This window comes from Ursus arctos, unplaced genomic scaffold (assembly GCF_023065955.2).
Source record: "Ursus arctos isolate Adak ecotype North America unplaced genomic scaffold, UrsArc2.0 scaffold_23, whole genome shotgun sequence".
Classification (NCBI taxonomy): domain Eukaryota; kingdom Metazoa; phylum Chordata; class Mammalia; order Carnivora; family Ursidae; genus Ursus; species Ursus arctos.
The window spans coordinates 40,503,527-40,519,427 of NW_026622908.1; the positions used below are offsets into that span (position 1 = coordinate 40,503,527).

The window sequence follows — 15,901 nt, forward strand, 5'->3', positions numbered from 1 at the left end:
AGCAGGTAGGAGAGAGGACCTTTTTTTACAGGTCCTCTTGTATATCAAAGGGACAGGTCTGTTTTTTAAGCCCAAGACACCCCCCCCCCCCAGGGAGGTGTTTACTTAGTGTTGGCAGCCTGGCTGTGGTCCAGCACTGGGTCACAACTGGGATTCCTTCTCACCCGTCGGAGCTGCTGTGTTTCCTGTCCTGTTCGTCCCAACGCCAGCTTCTGCTGTGTCCCTGCCTGCCTCATGGACTCCTAGTCGAAGTATGGGGGAGTGGAGGTGGCGTGGTCTTATAGCAGATTTCAAGATTTTGAAAAGCCAAATAAAAATCACGTTGCTGTCATCGACTATCTTAGCTTTTCATTTGGGATACTGACTGAAGATCTCACTAGCAGTCACCGGTTTCGGTGTTAAAATTGGGAAAAGGAACGAACAGTTTGGGAAGCACAGATCCAGACAGGGTGGACCCTTTGCTTTCTTTTCTTTTTTTTTTTAATGAGTTTTATTTTATTTTAAAGGTTCTATTTATGTGAGAGAGAGACAGCATGCACGAGCAGTGGGGAGGGTCAGAGGGAGAGGGAGAAGCAGACTCCCCTCTGAGCAGGGAGCCCGACGTGGGGCTCCATCCCAGGACCCGGAGACCATGACCCAAGCCAAAGGCAGACGCTCAACCAATTGAGCCACTCAGGTGCCCTGACCCTTTGCTTTCTTGAGCTTAGAAGCAACCCCAAGGCTCACCGATCCAGTGAATAGTAATTTGGGATGTTGCTGGAATACAGACTTGGCATTTGTAGTGTTTCTGTGAGAAGGCCGCTGTGGGCTGTGTGGTGAGCCCAGGCACCACCTGCACCTGCCCCAGGACAATATTCAGTCATATGCCACTCCTGTACTGTCACTAACTGAGGGGTCCCAGTGGGACTCAGGCACAGCTTCTGACTGGTGCTAAAACACTTGTCCTGTCATGAAGAAGTTGGGAAGCTGAGCCACAGACTGTAGCTTCTCTAAACAACAGCATCCCTAGCATCTAAGGCTTGCCGCCTTTTTCTTTTTTTTAAAAAGTAAACTCTATCCCCAATATGGGGCTTGAACTCACGACTCCAAAATCAAGAGTCGCATGTTCTACAGACTGAGCCAGCCAGGCACCCCCGCCTTGCCACTTTTAAAGCTTATTTTTGGATAATTCACAGGCAATTTTAATAGATTACACAGAGAGATCCTGTGTACCCTTTACCCAGTTTTTCCCATTGGTAAATCCTGCAAAACGATAGTACAGCATACACCCGAGTGTTCGTACACAGTCAAGATACAGAACATTCCAGGGGCACTTGGTTGGCTCAGTAGGTAGAGCATGCAACTCTTGATCTCCAGGTGGAGAGTTCCATCTCCACCTTGGGGGTAGAGTTTACTTAAAAAAAAAAAAAAAAAAGTGGGGCACCTGGCTGATCCAGCGGGTGGAGCGTGAGACTCTGGATCTCGGGTTGTGAGTTTGAGACCCACATCAGGTGCAGAGATTACTTAAAAATAAAATCTTAAAAAAATCTAGAACATCTCCATTTCCACCAGGATCCCTCCCGCATCCTTTTTATAATCGCATCCACTTCCCTCCAGCCCCCACACTTAACCTCTAGCAACCACTAATCTGTTTTCCATTTTTATCAACTCAAAAAAAAAGGGGGGGGGGCGGCTGCTTTTCTCATAACCAGAAAGGTACGGAGCCCAAAGTTACGTCCCAAGACTTTGGCCTTGACAGTAAGGGACATGTTCTCCCCGCCAGAACAGGACACCAAAATCAGCTCAGAAGCGAGGCCCCGTGGAACGGGGCGGTGACGTCCTGGGGCTCCCCTGTTAGCACGATTCCGTCTCCACCGCCAGGTTCTCCCCCACTGCAATCGTTGCCAGGAGTCCTGGCAGTTGCCGCCTCCGGGGATTTTAACCGAACCTTGCCACTCATCTCGGTAATACAATCAGAGCTTCAAGCTCCAGCGAAGAGAAATCTGAATCGGCTCGGAGAGGCTCTTATCACAGGGAACTTTGAGAATTGGGAAGATTGAGCCCTGCGAGAGTGCGGGTGGAGGGTGGGCGGGGCGGCAGCCACACCTGACTGCCAGCTCCACAGGTGACGACGCCCGAGGGGATGCCGTCGCTAGGGGCGTTGCTAAGGGGGGGCCACGAGGAGGGGCTCCCTTCCGGGAGGAAGGCAACTGCTAACCCGGAAGCGGTCGGCAGTGCGGCGCTGTTTAAAGATGGCGGCGGAGGAACCTCAGCAGCAGAAGCAGGAGCCGCTCGGCAGCGACTCCGAAGGTACTGACCCGGGGAGGGCCCTCCGGCCCGGGCTAGCAGGGGCGATGCCGGGTCGCCGGTTCCCGAGGAGGCTGGGGGCGGGGCCGCCGGCGGCCGGGGGCGAAACGCACGGACTGCCCCTTCTTCCGCCGCCTCCCCTCCCCCTCACAATGGAAGGAGCCGCCGCCGCCGCGACCCCCGGCCTGCCGGGCCGGAGGGCGAGCGAGCGAGGGAGCGAGCGGGGCGGGCCCAGGCCCGCGGCTCTTTCCCTTCGCGCGCGCCCGGGGCGGGGCCTGGGCTGTCCCGCCCCCCGCCCAGCCCCTCCGCGCTGGCCGCCGGGCTCCGGGGTCCGAGCCCTCCCGCCCCAGTCCTTGCCGTCAGGCCGGGGCCGTCAGGCCGGGGCCTGGCCGCCCGCCTTCTCCAGAGCAGCCCGCGCCCTGTAGGGCGTCGAGTTTCGCCGGGCCGCGGAGCACAAAAGACTGGGCGGGCCGCTCGGGATGCCGCGGGCGGCCGGGGGTTGTGAGCGGCCGCGGTGTGTGCCCCTGAGGACTGCAGCCTTCGTTTCCGGTAGAGCCCCCTCTTCTGGCTTTGCAGCCCCTTTCCGCCTGCCTGGGCATTGTTTTCTTAGACCTCTGGAGGTGGACCTTTCAAAACGGTGCCGCCCTCTCCCTTTTCACCCATGGTTAGGCCGCAGGGACCGAGTAGGTCACTTGAATGGGAGGGACAGCCCTGTTGCAGGGCGGTGTAAGGGATGGGTCAGGGCCCGGCTGAGGATCCGGGATGCTCAGGCTCAAAAGGATTGACCTTAAAAGTCATTCAGCGCACAGCCCCCCTTCGAACCGCACACTTGAGCCTGAATGCTGGGAGACGCAGGCCCCAGTAGAGACTTGCTCAGGATCACATAAGAGCGAGCGAGGACCAGAATTCAGGTCTCCTGGCTCCTCACCAGTGGCTGTTGAGGGTGGGGTCCACAGGTTCACCGATGAACACTTAACAATAGGCCGTCAAGGTGCCACCGCTTCGTCTTGTCATTTCAGTGAGGGGAGAAAGGTGGTGGTATTAGCCCCGTGTTACAGCTGAGGAAGGGCCTCTGCAGTGAGGGAGCGGAGGAGAGAGATTGTGGTGAAGAGCTCAGACTTTAGAATTCGGCACACCTGGGTTGAGCATGGTCTTCTAGTTACGGCCTTGGGCAGGTTACTTCACCTGTCTGCGTTTGTCTGTAAAACGGGCATTAAGAAAACCCAGCACAGCAGAGGAGGAAGGGTGTGATCGAGTAAAGTGCAGGCTTACGGGAAGCTCTCCTCCAGCCCGGAGCTCTGCCTCCTCATCTTACTTTCCCCAGGAGACCCTGCCTGGCCCCACAGCATTCTCAGGCTGCTGGGAATTGCTGTTAGAAAGTGGGGGTCGGGGGTGGTGGTAGAGCTGAATGAGTACACTTGGGGCAGGACACACCTTTGCCCCCTCATTTTAAAGATGAGAAAACTAGGGCCTGGGAGGGAAAGGACTTTGCCAAGATCACACCGTTGGGGTAGAGCAGAGTGTTAAATGCAAACTTGCAGAGTCCGTGCCTGCTCTCCTGGTCCTGGCTGCTCTTGTCATTGGCCCAGCTGCCTGGTGTGGAGATAGCTAGGGCCCACGGTAATCCTTGGCTTGCTTCCTTCTTCCAGGTGTTAACTGTCTTGCTTACGATGAAGCCATCATGGCTCAGCAGGACCGAATTCAGCAAGAGGTGAGGGGCTGTGGCCAGTGGCCCTGTTGTGGGGAAGCATAGCCTGGGCCTCAGGCCTATTGTTTATCTCTACTTTGGAAGTCCGCTCCTCTCCAAGCTGTGCTAGGTACTGGATGTCTTGTGGAGGGCTGGGGTGGGGCGGGGTGCCACTGGGTAATTCCTCCAGCTCTCCTCCTCTAGGTGTTCTGGCTGTTAGGTGCGGGTCGCTCCACCCGCGTGCCAGAGCGTGATGTATTTCTCCCCCCCTGCAGATTGCTGTGCAGAACCCTCTGGTCTCGGAGCGGCTGGAGCTTTCGGTCCTGTACAAGGAGTATGCTGAGGATGACAACATCTATCAACAGAAGATCAAGGTGGGAGCCTGGCTGAGGGGGCAGGAAGAGCCCTGGGGGTAGGGGCAGGAGTGTGCCTGCTTCAGACCCTCTCCTTGCTGGCCTGGCCTCAGAGAGGGTAGCATTTTGGGGTAGCCCTCTGATTGCTGGTTCTCAAGTGTGCAGGCGTGGGAATCAATAAGACCTTGGTTCAACTCCTGACTCTGCCATCCAGCAGCTGTAGCTCGGCAGGTCTCTCCGTGTCTCTGAGCTGTGGGGTCGTCCGCTGTGAAGTCAGAATGAAGTAGCTGCCCACGGGGCGGGGGTTGAGGGAGATGATGCCGGTGGGGCCTGGAGCTGGCTGGGTAGGAACTGAGGTCTCCTGCTGCTCGCCCTGGGGCTGAGCGACTGGGCGAGGACGGTCCTGGCAGGGACACGCCCTGCTGCCTGCCTCTGGGATCTTTGTGGAGGGATAGGCAGCAGGGGGCAAAGAGACCTGTGCAAGGCCTGGCTCTTGCACAGCCTGAGGTAAGACCCTTAACCTCTCGCTCTCTTTGGGAGCCAGGACAGTGGGTGTGTGTAAATAGTAGCCAGTGGGCACAGCCTGGGAGCTTAGTAAATGTTATTTCCCTGCCACCCCCACCCCCAAGATCAGAGATTCTTAAGAGGCTTCCACCTGAAAGGAATGGCCTTTGGGGTTATCCATATTGGGGGGAGGTAGGTGATGGAAGGCGACTGGTTAGGTGGTGTCAGGGCACCACAGTTCTGTCAGCCAGCAGCGGGGAGCGGAAGCCCCTAGGGCTAATAGGAGTGTCTGTGTCTGTCACTCCATTGTTTCCAGATCGTTTCTCCAAAACAAGCCAGAAATGATTTTTATATGAGTCTCCGGACTTCCAACAGTAGGCAGCTAATTCAAATGTAAAATGTTATGTGGTCCAAACAGCGCAGGTGCAGGCCAGAACCAGCGGTGTGTGACCTGCGGTCTACTCTGACCCTCTGCTCAGAGTGTTTGTGATTTACCCCGGAGGACTGTGCGGAGAGGAAGGCGCTGGCTTTGTGGCCTGATGGACCTGCGTTCATGTTCTGCCTTCACTTCCGGCTGTGTGATTTTTGGCAAGGCGCTGAATTTCTTGGAGTCTCTGTTGTTCTTCCCGCTGAGTCCTTCAGCAGATGTTCGAGTGTCCACTGTGTGCTGTCTGTGCAGGAGTCTGCCTTAGTGCCCCCAACACGCCTACTCTGCTGGGCCTCCGCCGGCCTCCGCCCTGGCAGGATCCGAAGCCTGGCCAGCAGAGCGCAAGCAGACTGGGTGACTGTGCTGCTCTCTGAGGGTTTAGCTTAGTGACACCAGCCGTCAGCGAAGGGCCTGGCGCAGGCTCCGTGCTTGGAATGATTCTAGTAGCTTTTCCAATAGTTGCGATGGTTTGGGCCCTTCGTAGGCATCGTGTGCTGTGATTGACCGTTTGTGAGCACGTGCTGTGGCCCAGGCGCTGTTTTAGGTACCGGGGGCAGCGCAAGGAGCGCAGACGACACGCTGCTGCCCCCGTGAGCCTTGTGTCCCAGTGGGGACAGGATCAGGCGCAGGTGCCTCAGGGGTAGATGGCAGGAGCCGGTAAGTGCTCTGCGGAAAAGTAAAGCGGGGAGAGAGGGAGTGGGAGGACCGCTGGAAGGCCTTGCCGAGAGGGTGGCGTTGGAGTGACAGACAAGGCCACAGGGGAGCAGGCTGTGGGCGCCGGGCGGCGTGGGGCAGGCTGAGGCCGGGGTGCGGCACCCGGGGTGGCTGGAGCAGGCGGGGGCAGCAGGAGAGGCTGGGAGATGGGCACGTGGCCAGGGAGAGAGGAGTGTTAGCAGGTTTCTCTGGTTCCTCTGGCTGCTGGGGCAGGGACATCTGGAAGGAGGCCTGGAGGAGGGAGCGCCGGGGACCAGAGTGCCGGAGGGTAGCGAGAAGCCGAGGAGAGGAGACTGGGTGGATGGAGGCCTTTGGGTCTGCGTTGGATTGGAGGGGGGTGGAGACAGAGGTTTTGGCTTGAACAGCTGAGGGGCCGCGCTTTGCAGTTGCCCAAGGGGTGGGCTGTGAGGAGAGGGTGCCTGTGGGGGTCAGGACGTGCCCGTCGGGCTGGGCAGCTCAGATAGGACAGGCAGGCGAGGCACTAGGATGCGAGTCAAATGGGAGTTGAGGGCGAAGAGTTACATTTGGGGCCGTTGGATTCCCAGGAGCAGTGGTGGTAAGGGAGTGAGCGTTGTTGACCCACGGAAGCTGTCCCACGCCTGAGCAGGGTGGTGCCCTTCCCACGGCAGCTACCGTGCATGGGGGCGTGGCGTGCAGGTGGCACGTGGTGTCTGAGGAAGGGCGCTGTGTGGTTTGGTGGCGGCCCTGACCTTCACAGGTTGAAAGGACAAGGAGGAGGACACGGCGAGGCCAGGGCCTGTGAGCTGTGTGAAGGACAGTAGGGACGAGGAGGGGGTAGGGTGGATGGGATCGCGTGGTGGGGGGGTGTCCATCCCCCCCCCCCCCCCCGCCGTGGTGAATGCTGCGGAGTGGCCGCTCTGGGGAGGAGTGGGCTTGGCCCTTCGGTTGAGGAAAAGCAGGCGAGGCCTTGACTAGAAGGAAAGCCTGCTTGGGTCAAGTTGTTAGAGGGAGAAGTGCAGACTGAGTGCAGACGACATCCAGAGCGGTTTCGTTGTAAAGGAGAGAAATTGGGTGGTAGCTGGAAAGGAATTCATGTGAAGCAGAGGATTTTTTTTAAGCAAGAACTAGCCTTGTGTTTGTATGCTGAGTCTAAACCAGTAGGGAGAGAAAAATTGATGATGCAGGAGGGAGGGGGAGGCTTTCTCGAACAATGTCCTTGAGCCCAAGGGAGGGGACGGGCTCTGAGGTGGACCAGAGGGGCGGCCCGGTGGCAGCCTCAGCCCCTCCGGGGAGCAAGAGAGAAGGCTGCGGCAGGTGTGCTGGCCGAGGCTTGGGGGTCCTCGGTGACCGTCCTCAGGAGGGAAGCGAGGTCACTGGGAAGGTGGGCAGGGGGGAAAGAGAGCACAGCAGGCAGGAGATGGCCCAGGGGCGGGAGGGCTGCCGGCTCGCAGCACTGGGCCCCACGCGTGTGGGGAGGCTGGACAGACGGGGGCAACAGCATCGTGTGAGGGGAGGAAAGCAGAGTTGGACCAGAGCAGGGGCCCACGAGTGGGCAGGGCAGGGTGCAGGAGACCGGGTAGACGTTCGTGAGCGGGGGCTGCAGTGTGGAGCCCAGCCCTGCGCCCCCATCTGAGTTTGTTTGCCCTGGACTCACACGGTTTGAAAGACCGCTCTCTGGAAAAGCTGTGTTGGACCAGCACAGATTCATTTGCCCATTTTTAGGAAGAAACAGCCCCGCAGGCCCAGCAGCATGGCATGCCCCGGGGCTGGTGACGACGCGGTGCCCCCAGCAGCCAGCGTGCACCTAAGTCCCAGTGCCCTGAGGCTGCTGGGGCTTCGGCCAGCGGGTTACAAAGTGACTCCCGTCACTGGAGTCAGCGGCCACGGATGGCAGGTGGCTGCTGGGAGCTCCGTTGTCCCCGCTGTGGTGTGACCTCTGTTGGGGGCCAGGGGGGTGCCCTTGGCCCACCCTGGTTCTGGCCTGATGTTGACGGGCATGGGGTGGGGCGGGCGGGGGCTGCCTCTTTGCAGGACCTCCACAAAAAGTACTCGTACATCCGCAAGACCAGGCCTGACGGGAACTGCTTCTACCGAGCCTTCGGATTCTCGCACTTGGAGGCGCTGCTGGATGACAGCAAGGAATTACAGCGGTGAGGCGGGGGGCGCCTGGGCGCGGCGGGAGCTTCCAGGAGGGCCACGGGGGGCTCCCGCACTCAGGGCTCCCTCCCGCTCTTGGGGACTAGCCGGTGCAGTCCCCGCTAAGGCCCGATGCCGGCCGGGCTCCCGATCCAGTGTTCTGTTTGGAGCTGGGGGTCGGGGCCCCCCCGCGTTGGCCGGTCCCCCAGTTTTGGGCCTGCCTCTCTGCTGCCCGGCGAGCCCACGCCGGCCTGCCTTGCCCTCCCGCCCGCAGGTTTAAGGCCGTGTCTGCCAAGAGCAAAGAGGACCTGGTGTCCCAGGGCTTCACCGAGTTCACAATCGAGGATTTCCACAACACGGTGAGCCCAGCTGCCCCTCCCCCCGCCCCCCTCCCGGCCAGGGTGGAGGTGGGGTGGCCTGGCCGTGGCTGACCCGTCTCCTCCCGTCGTGCCGTCTGTCCCCGCGGTGGCAGTTCATGGACCTGATCGAGCAGGTGGAGAAGCAGACCTCCGTGGCCGACCTGCTGGCCTCCTTCAACGACCAGAGCACGTCGGACTACCTGGTGGTCTACCTGCGACTGCTCACGTCGGGCTACCTGCAGCGGGAGAGCAAGTTCTTCGAGCACTTCATCGAGGGGGGGCGGACGGTCAAGGAGTTCTGTCAGCAGGTGCGGCCCCTTCTCTCTCGCCTCGGGTGGGGAACGCGGGGGTGGGGCGCTGACCCTGGGCCCTGACGCCCCCGCCCCCCACGCCTGTGCTGCAGGAGGTGGAGCCCATGTGCAAGGAGAGCGACCACATTCACATCATCGCGCTGGCCCAGGCCCTCAGCGTCTCCATCCAGGTGGAGTACATGGACCGCGGCGAGGGCGGCACCACCAACCCGCACATCTTCCCTGAGGGCTCCGAGCCCAAGGTGTACCTCCTCTATCGGCCTGGACACTACGACATCCTCTACAAATAGGGCTGGCCCCGGCCCGCCGCTGCCCTGCCTGCCCTCCCCTCTGCCAGGCGCTAGACATGTACAGAGGTTTTTTGTGGTTGTAAATGGTCATATCTCACTCCCCCCCCAACCCCCGTCACGCAACCTTCCACATTTTATTAAAGGGGATGCTGGTGGTGAGCCGCGTGTGTGCGTGTCCCTGCTCTGCTGCTGCCTGCCTGGCTGCTATGTGTCTGGCTGTCCCCCTGCCCCCCCCAACCCCCAGGTGGGTTCTTGTTCGCCTTCCACCTGTCTACACCCAAGCCTCCCCACCAGGAGCAGTTTTGAGGGGGCTAGGCCTCCTGGAGACCCCTCCTGGTTACCGGCTTCCTTCCTCCAGGCACCCATCCCCCTTCCCTCCTTAGCTGGACCAGGGGCTTCCACGAGAATCTTGGAGGTTCCTTGGGGACTTGCCCAGGGACCTAGGACTGCCCAGGCTTCAAGCTGCTCCCTCCTAGGCCCTGACTCCACCTTGCTGCCCTGGTCAGGGCCCGAGACCTGAGCTGCCTGCCCTCCCAGCCGGGGTCTGCATGGTCCAGTCCCGGGTGGAGACAGTGGACACTGTGGGGCCTAGCTCAGGGCAGGTGGAGGAGCTGGGGCCCCCCAGTGTACCCCCAACCTGGTCGGGGAGGGGCAGCCTTCAAGCCTGTGCTTGGTCCGTGGTCCCGAGGTCTAGGCAGGGCTTTGCCAGGCCACCCTTCCTCCCCCACCCCTCCCCCTGCCTTTGCCTGCTTCGCACCCCCTCTGCTTGGGCCACCGTGTCTCTGCATTGCCTTTCTGTTGCCTTCACCTCTTTTCTTCCCCCACCCCAGCACATGTGGGGTCTTGGCCCCCAGGCTGTGAGCTCCTTGGGGGCAGGCCCTCAATAAATGTGAAGTGCTGCTGCCCACCTCTGCCGTCTGGCCCGTGCCTCCACCCGCCCGGCTCACCAAGCGCTCTCGCCAGCCCCCGTCAGCCGAGGCCCCTGTCCGCCTCTTTCCCCGGCCAGCACTCGGACAGTAGGCGCTGCGACAAGGGTGGTCTTTATTAGGAGGCGCCTGAGGGGCAGGGGGCTGAGGGAAAGAATGGCGTGCCCAGGCCCAGCTGCAGGCTTCGGAGACCTCTTAGAGCTGGGAGCGAGGTCCAGTAGGCCCAGGTGAGTCTGTGGGCAGAGCAGAACAGTCAGGGAGTGTGGGCCGTGGGCCTCCCCCAGCCTCCCAGGCTGCCCTCTTGGCTCTCCTGCATGGGGGTGAGCGGGGGGCAGGGGTGAGCCCGTGTGTTAGTGGGCAGGTTAGTGGACAGCCACATGGCGGGCCAGGCCCTGCTTACCAGTCCTGGGCAGGGTGGGCGGCGGGGGCCGTCAGGCTGGAAGGCAGAGGACAGTGAGAGCCTGCCCTTGGGTGGATGGGGGAGAGGGGCAGGGGCTGACCGGTGGGGGGGGGGGGGAGGAAGGCTACTCACCCGCTGGGAAGTAGTGGGGGAGCCGCTGCAGGTAGATGCTTTCGTCCTTCTCCAGGAACACACAGATGATGAGCCGGTCCACCTGTGCCAGGGTCTGCTTAGCCCGGGAGGGGGGCCACCCACGCCCTGGCTGCCTTGTCTTATCACTGCCCCCACCTGTGCAGGTTTTCACCTGCCTTGCTCTTGGGGGGCCCAAAGACCCTTCACAGAAGGGGTTCACGGCGTGCACTCCACCGCCCTGGGCTCAGGAGCTTAAACGGGTCCCGAGGGAAGGGGAGGGGAATGCATCGAGGGCTGGTCCGCGGAGCCAGGGGGCGCCCCCCCGCCCAGCTGATTCCCCTTGACTGCGCCCAGGACTCACCTTGTCCTTGTGTTGCTCCAGCCACTCGCGCAGCGCGGCCAACACTACCTCCGCCGCCGCCTCACTGGGGTAGCCTGGGGACCCGGCGGGGCGGGAGTGAGGCCGGCGCTCTGGCCCGCCCCCTCACCGCCCCAGGACCCGTCCAACTCCACCCACCCGGCTCTGCCCCACCCACCTCCCCCCGCCGCCCAGGCCTCTCCCTGCGTCTGGGCCCACCCACTTTCTGGCCTGGCACCGCCTCCCCTCACGCCCCCCGCCCCAACTCACCAAACACGCCGGTGGAGATGCAGGGGAATGCCTGGGGCGGGCGCGGGAGGTGAGAGGGAATTGGGGACAGGGTCACTCTCCGCCCGCCTCCGGGGGGGCCTTCCTCCCCCAGTTCCAGCCCACCCCCGCCCGGCGCGCGGCCCCCCCCTCACCGCGGAGCGGAGCCGGTGCTCCAGCAGCAGGTCGAGGCTGCTCAGGTAGCAGCTGCGGAGCTCGGCAGCCTGGCTGGCGCTGGGCTCTCCATGCGCGATGGGTCCCACCGTGTGGATGACATCTACGAGAGGCGACGGGGTCAGACCGGCGGGGTCTCCCGGGGGTCAGAGGCTGTCTCCCCCTGCCGGCCTCGGCCCTGGAGGGGACGGGAAACAGGCCCTCTCCCCAAGTTCTGAGAGTCCCCGGAGAGGACCCCACCCATGTGGGGGCTCAGGTGTGCCCTCAAGCTCAAAGGTGCTCCTCCATAGAGACAGGCAGGTCCGCGCTGGTCCCCACATCTGTAGGGACCCGGCTGAGACGTGGGGCGGAGTGGGTGAGCGAAGGCACGGCCCCCTCAGCTCCTCCCCTCCCCGGCTCCACGCATTCCCCTCCCGCCACCCGCTTCCCGGTGCGTGCGAGGAGGGGCCGGCACTAAAGGTTAAGAAGTGACTCCTGAGGAGGCCTCCAGCAATTCCGTGGGGGCTGCTCCCCTACCCGCACAATTACACAAGGTGCCCTGCTGCGCCCCACAGGAGTTGGGGGGGGGGTTCGGGACTCACACTTGGCCGGCAGTCGGTAGCCGCCAGTGATCTTGGCCTTGCCGGTCTCGCAGCTCTGCAGGGTCCGGCACTCGTCGGTGAGCAGGGGTCCGGCGGCCCGGTGGATGCAGCCGTCCACTGCAGGGCAGGGGGCAATGAACCGTGGGGCTCCCCGCGTCACGCCTGAGTCCGTTTTACAGAAGAGAAGGCGGAGGCCCAAGCACAGAATACTCCCAATCCCCTCGGCTGTGCCAGGGCTCACCCGGCACCGCGCCTCCTCCCGCGGCCTCCAGCCGCTCGCAATAGCCGCCGCCCCCACGTGTTCCACATCTGGAGAAGCCAAGGGCGGAGGCGGGCGGCGGCGCCGGGCGGCCGGCAGGGGGCGCGCCCGGCCCACCCTGCTCGTCCCCCGCCGCGCCGCAGCTGCGCGCGCGGGGCAGGGGCCTCCCCCTGCCGGAGTGGCTCGGTTCGTCGGTGTCCGCGGCGGCAGGAACCGCCACTCTAGCCTGGCCAAGGGGAAGGTCGCCCTCCCGGCTCTGGCCTGGACGCACCGCGGGGCCCGCGACCTGTGGCCGCCTCCTCCCGAGGAGCCCGGGAGCGCCGACAGGCACCGCGCATCCGATCCCAAGGCGAGGCCCCTCCGGCCGCGGCAAACTCTAAGACCCACTTTACAGATGCAGAAACTGGGGTCACCCAATTACAAGTGGCAGGTGCGGTCCAGGCCCGGAGCCTGGGTCCTCCAGCCCCGTCCGTGCACCACGCGGGGAGGTGGACGGGGCAGCGGATCCGGGGCGCGCAGGTGGATCCGGGCGCGCGCCCCTGCTCGTTAGCGAGCTGCCTCGTTAGCGCCTCCGGCTTAATTGGGGCGGGCCTGGGCTTGTTTATCTGAGGGAGGCTCTGGGGCCCACGGCAGCGACCCTGGGGACGCGGGCCCAGATAAACACCTCGGGCGCGGCGGGAGGCGCGGAGGAGACACTCCTTCAGCCCGATCTCAGCCAGGCGCCAGAGCCCGCCCGAGTGGCCCTGGCAGGAAAGGCAGGGCTCGGGCTCGGCTCTCGTCGGCTGCGCCAGGGGGCCCCACTCGCAAGCCCGCTCCCCTGAGAGTCCACTGCCTCATCTGTGAAAAGCGACAGTGACCCCTCCTCAGGGGAGGGGTCGGCACGCTGGCAGGAAGAACGTGACCCACCTCTGGCAGCTCCCTAGCCCCGATGGCCCCGCAGGCCCGTGCAGGAGCTCCTTGGGCAGCGGTCACAAGGCCCAGCCGCAGGAAGGAATCCCCATGTCTCCATTTTGCAGAAGCGCAAACCAAGGCCCTTCCTCCGTCATCGCATCGCAGCCCCACCCCCAGTGTCTTGGCACAGGTCCAGGGACACCAGCTGGACCACCCCCTCTTTCTTCTCTTTTCTTCTGTGCCCTGTGGGGCCCAATTAAACCTAATTTTGTGACTTCTCTTGGAGCTGGCACCAGGCGATCTCCCAGCGCATCCCGGGGGTGGGACGCATAGGGTGGAGGAGTTGGGGGAACCCTGCGAGGGGCTCTGGGTTGGGTCCCGTACCCTCCTCTCCTGTGCAGGGGGAAGGTAAGGGCAACCCTGGCCCATGGGAGGGGGCAGAGAGCGGGACACAAGGCAGGGTCCCTGAGCTACCTGTCCAGGGGGCGCTCAGCCTGCAGTACAGTGTCCCTGCACAGTGAGTGGGTTCTGGGTGAGGTGCCAGGTGACCACCAGGTGACGTGTGCAACAGCAGGGACTGGGGAGCTGGGCAGCCTGGGTTCAAGTCCTGGCTCTGCCAGTCACAGACATTGGCCTGGAGCATATCACTTAACCCCTCTGGGCCTCAACTACCCCATCTGTAAAATGAGGTAATAGTAGACCTCCGTCTCACAGGGCTTTTGGAAGGATTAAAGGAATTAATTTCTGTAAGGTGCTTAAGCCAGTGCTTGGCCTGGGTGAAGGGGACGTGCGGGTGTCCAGGCAGGGCTGAGCGCGTTCAGGACATACTGGGCTAAGCATAGGAGTGGGTCTGAGCCCGCGCTCCCCAGGGCCTCCCGGCCCCACCCCAGTGGTGTCAACCACTTGGCACCCGGCTGCCTGCCATCTCCTGGTGCCGTCCACCCTGCAGGCGACCTTGGCCTGCTGTGGACGCTGCGCGGAAGTGGAGCTCAGCGAGCTCTGTGTTTCAGGGACTTAAAGTTTCCTGCAGAGGTGGACAGGCCTGCAGCCAAGCCCTTGGGGCTGACCTGGGGGCATGAGGGGGAGGAGGGAATCTGTGCTCGCAGAAGCCTTGGGCCGGAGCACCCCCGGCCTCATCCAGGACAGGGCCACGGCTCAGTGACTGCCATGCAAATGCCAGGCAGAGATGAGGGATAAGGCCCTGGTCCCCAGTCCGGCCCCACCCTCTCCCCAACAAGCTGGAGCACAGACTCACCCCCTCCTGCCTGGCCCCCTCCCCGTCCACACACGAGCCTGGTCACTGTACCATCCCCACGGGCCAGAGGGGACCCACAGCCTGCTGTCCAAAGGGCCACCCCTGCCCTGTCTCTCCGTGTGAACTGCAGCTTCCCCGGCTCTGCTTCCTCGGCCCTGTCCTGGCTCTTACGTGGGGGGAAGCTGAACTCTAGAGCCCGCAGGAGGTGGCTTCCTGGGGTCCCATCCAAGGGAGATGTCCCTCCTCCCCGCTCTCCACCTGACCCTGGGGCTGCCTGGTGGGAGGGTGATGACCCCAATTCCTACCAGTTCACCTTCAATCCCCTCCCCGGGACCTTTAGCCACATTGGAACAAATCTCAAGCCTCCAACTCAACCCCTGTTCCATCCCAAGTCAGCAGATAACCTGGGGTCCCTCCTGGGGAGACAGACACATCTGCGGGGGGTGGGGGGGCAGCACCTTCCTCAGAGGTCTCTTGGCAGGGTCCAGAACGCCCCTTCCCCGCAAGCCTGCCCTAAGGGCCGCTCTGCCTCCTCCCTCAGCGCCCGCCTGCTCCCGCTCCAGGCTCTGGGCTCTGGCTCCTGAGTTCCAGGCCACACAGCCTCTTCTGGAACCCCCGCAGCGCTCAGCAGGTCCCATCCCCCCTCGCGGGTCCTCCCAGCCACCCTAGGAGTGCTACAGTTTCCCCAGCTTTATAGAAGACACTGAGGCACAAAGACGGAGGACTTGCCCAGGGTCACATGGCTGGACAGCTCTACCTCCTCTAGGACCACAGAAGGCTTTCTCTCCCCCCCAAGCTCCCTCCCATCCTGGCTGGCTGGCTCCTCGCCTGAACCCCCAAACTTGGCCTGCTATCTGCACACCCCTGTTCCCTGCAGCAGGGCTCCTGTCCCTGTCTTCATGTCAACACATCACCTTCCCTACAGAGGGACTTTGGGGACTCTGGTTGCTCCATGGTCTGGGGTCCCTTATCCCATATAACTGTTCAGAGCCCCCCCGCCCAGTGCAGATGACCACTAGCCCCCTCTGTCCAGCAAGGCTGCCTTGGAGACCGTCCGCCTGCCTCCCGGACCTCTTCTGTCCCGGCCTGAGCACATCAGATGCTATACCTGCCGGGGTGGGGTGGGGCCCTGTCTGTCCCCCGCCAGCTCCGACCCTGCCGCTCCGCCCTGCTCCCAGGCTCTTTCCCTAAGCCAGCTCAGCTGCAGGGCTCACCGCAGCCCTCCCATGTCCCCCCCACTCCTCCACCCCGGCCTGGTGCAGCCTCTACACCTGCAAGGGGCCTGGGGCTTCAGCTCACACCCCACCCCTTCCTAGGAGGTTGGGGGGCATCAGGAGGCCAGGGGAGAGGGCAGGGGCTGGAGCCAGGCCCTCCCGGAGCCCACAGAGGCGGACGGACGGCAGGCTCCCGATGGGGCCGTTTGCCAAGGCGCTTAGGAGATGTTGGCCGCTATTAGGGTGCTGTAATATTCATGAAGGGAAGATTAGATATTTAAATTTATTCAGCAATAAATGTGTCTCAGTGGGGGAGCATTCCTCATGCTAAACAAACAAGCGAGCAGGGGCTAATTAATTATTTACAGGAACACGAGGCTGCCTGTGGCCTGGGGGAGAGGGGGGCAGCTGTGTCC

At 62.5% G+C, this 15,901-nt stretch overlaps 2 protein-coding genes across 2 annotated transcripts in view; one reads left to right on the forward strand and one right to left on the reverse strand.

Moving 5' to 3' along the window:
• The first annotated feature begins 2,200 nt into the window (after window positions 1-2,200).
• OTUB1 (OTU deubiquitinase, ubiquitin aldehyde binding 1) lies at window positions 2,201-9,935 on the forward strand. The gene is made up of 7 exons (XM_026483387.4): window positions 2,201-2,289; window positions 3,936-3,997; window positions 4,249-4,347; window positions 7,964-8,082; window positions 8,343-8,427; window positions 8,541-8,735; window positions 8,831-9,935. Exons 1-7 carry the CDS (start codon window positions 2,232-2,234, stop codon window positions 9,026-9,028), a joined length of 816 nt encoding a protein of 271 aa, XP_026339172.1. The 5' UTR covers window positions 2,201-2,231; the 3' UTR covers window positions 9,029-9,935.
• Window positions 9,936-10,052: 117 nt separating this feature from the next.
• MACROD1 (mono-ADP ribosylhydrolase 1) overlaps window positions 10,053-15,901 on the reverse strand; it is a 148,558-nt gene continuing 142,709 nt past the window's right edge. The window contains 7 exon segments of the mRNA XM_044378492.3: window positions 10,053-10,187; window positions 10,355-10,390; window positions 10,487-10,568; window positions 10,848-10,921; window positions 11,115-11,145; window positions 11,267-11,388; window positions 11,867-11,983. Of these exon segments, the coding sequence (XP_044234427.2) occupies window positions 10,386-10,390; window positions 10,487-10,568; window positions 10,848-10,921; window positions 11,115-11,145; window positions 11,267-11,388; window positions 11,867-11,983 (431 nt within the window). The 3' untranslated portion in view covers window positions 10,053-10,187; window positions 10,355-10,385.

Coding starts and splice junctions, on each gene's coding strand:
- OTUB1 (XM_026483387.4), top strand. CDS start 2,232: ATGGCGGCGGAGGAACCTCAGCAGCAGAAGCAGGAGCCGCTCGGCAGC. Junction 4,348..7,963: donor TCTATCAACAGAAGATCAAG/GTGGGAGCCTGG, acceptor GCCTCTTTGCAG/GACCTCCACAAAAAGTACTC. Junction 8,428..8,540: donor TCGAGGATTTCCACAACACG/GTGAGCCCAGCT, acceptor CCGCGGTGGCAG/TTCATGGACCTGATCGAGCA.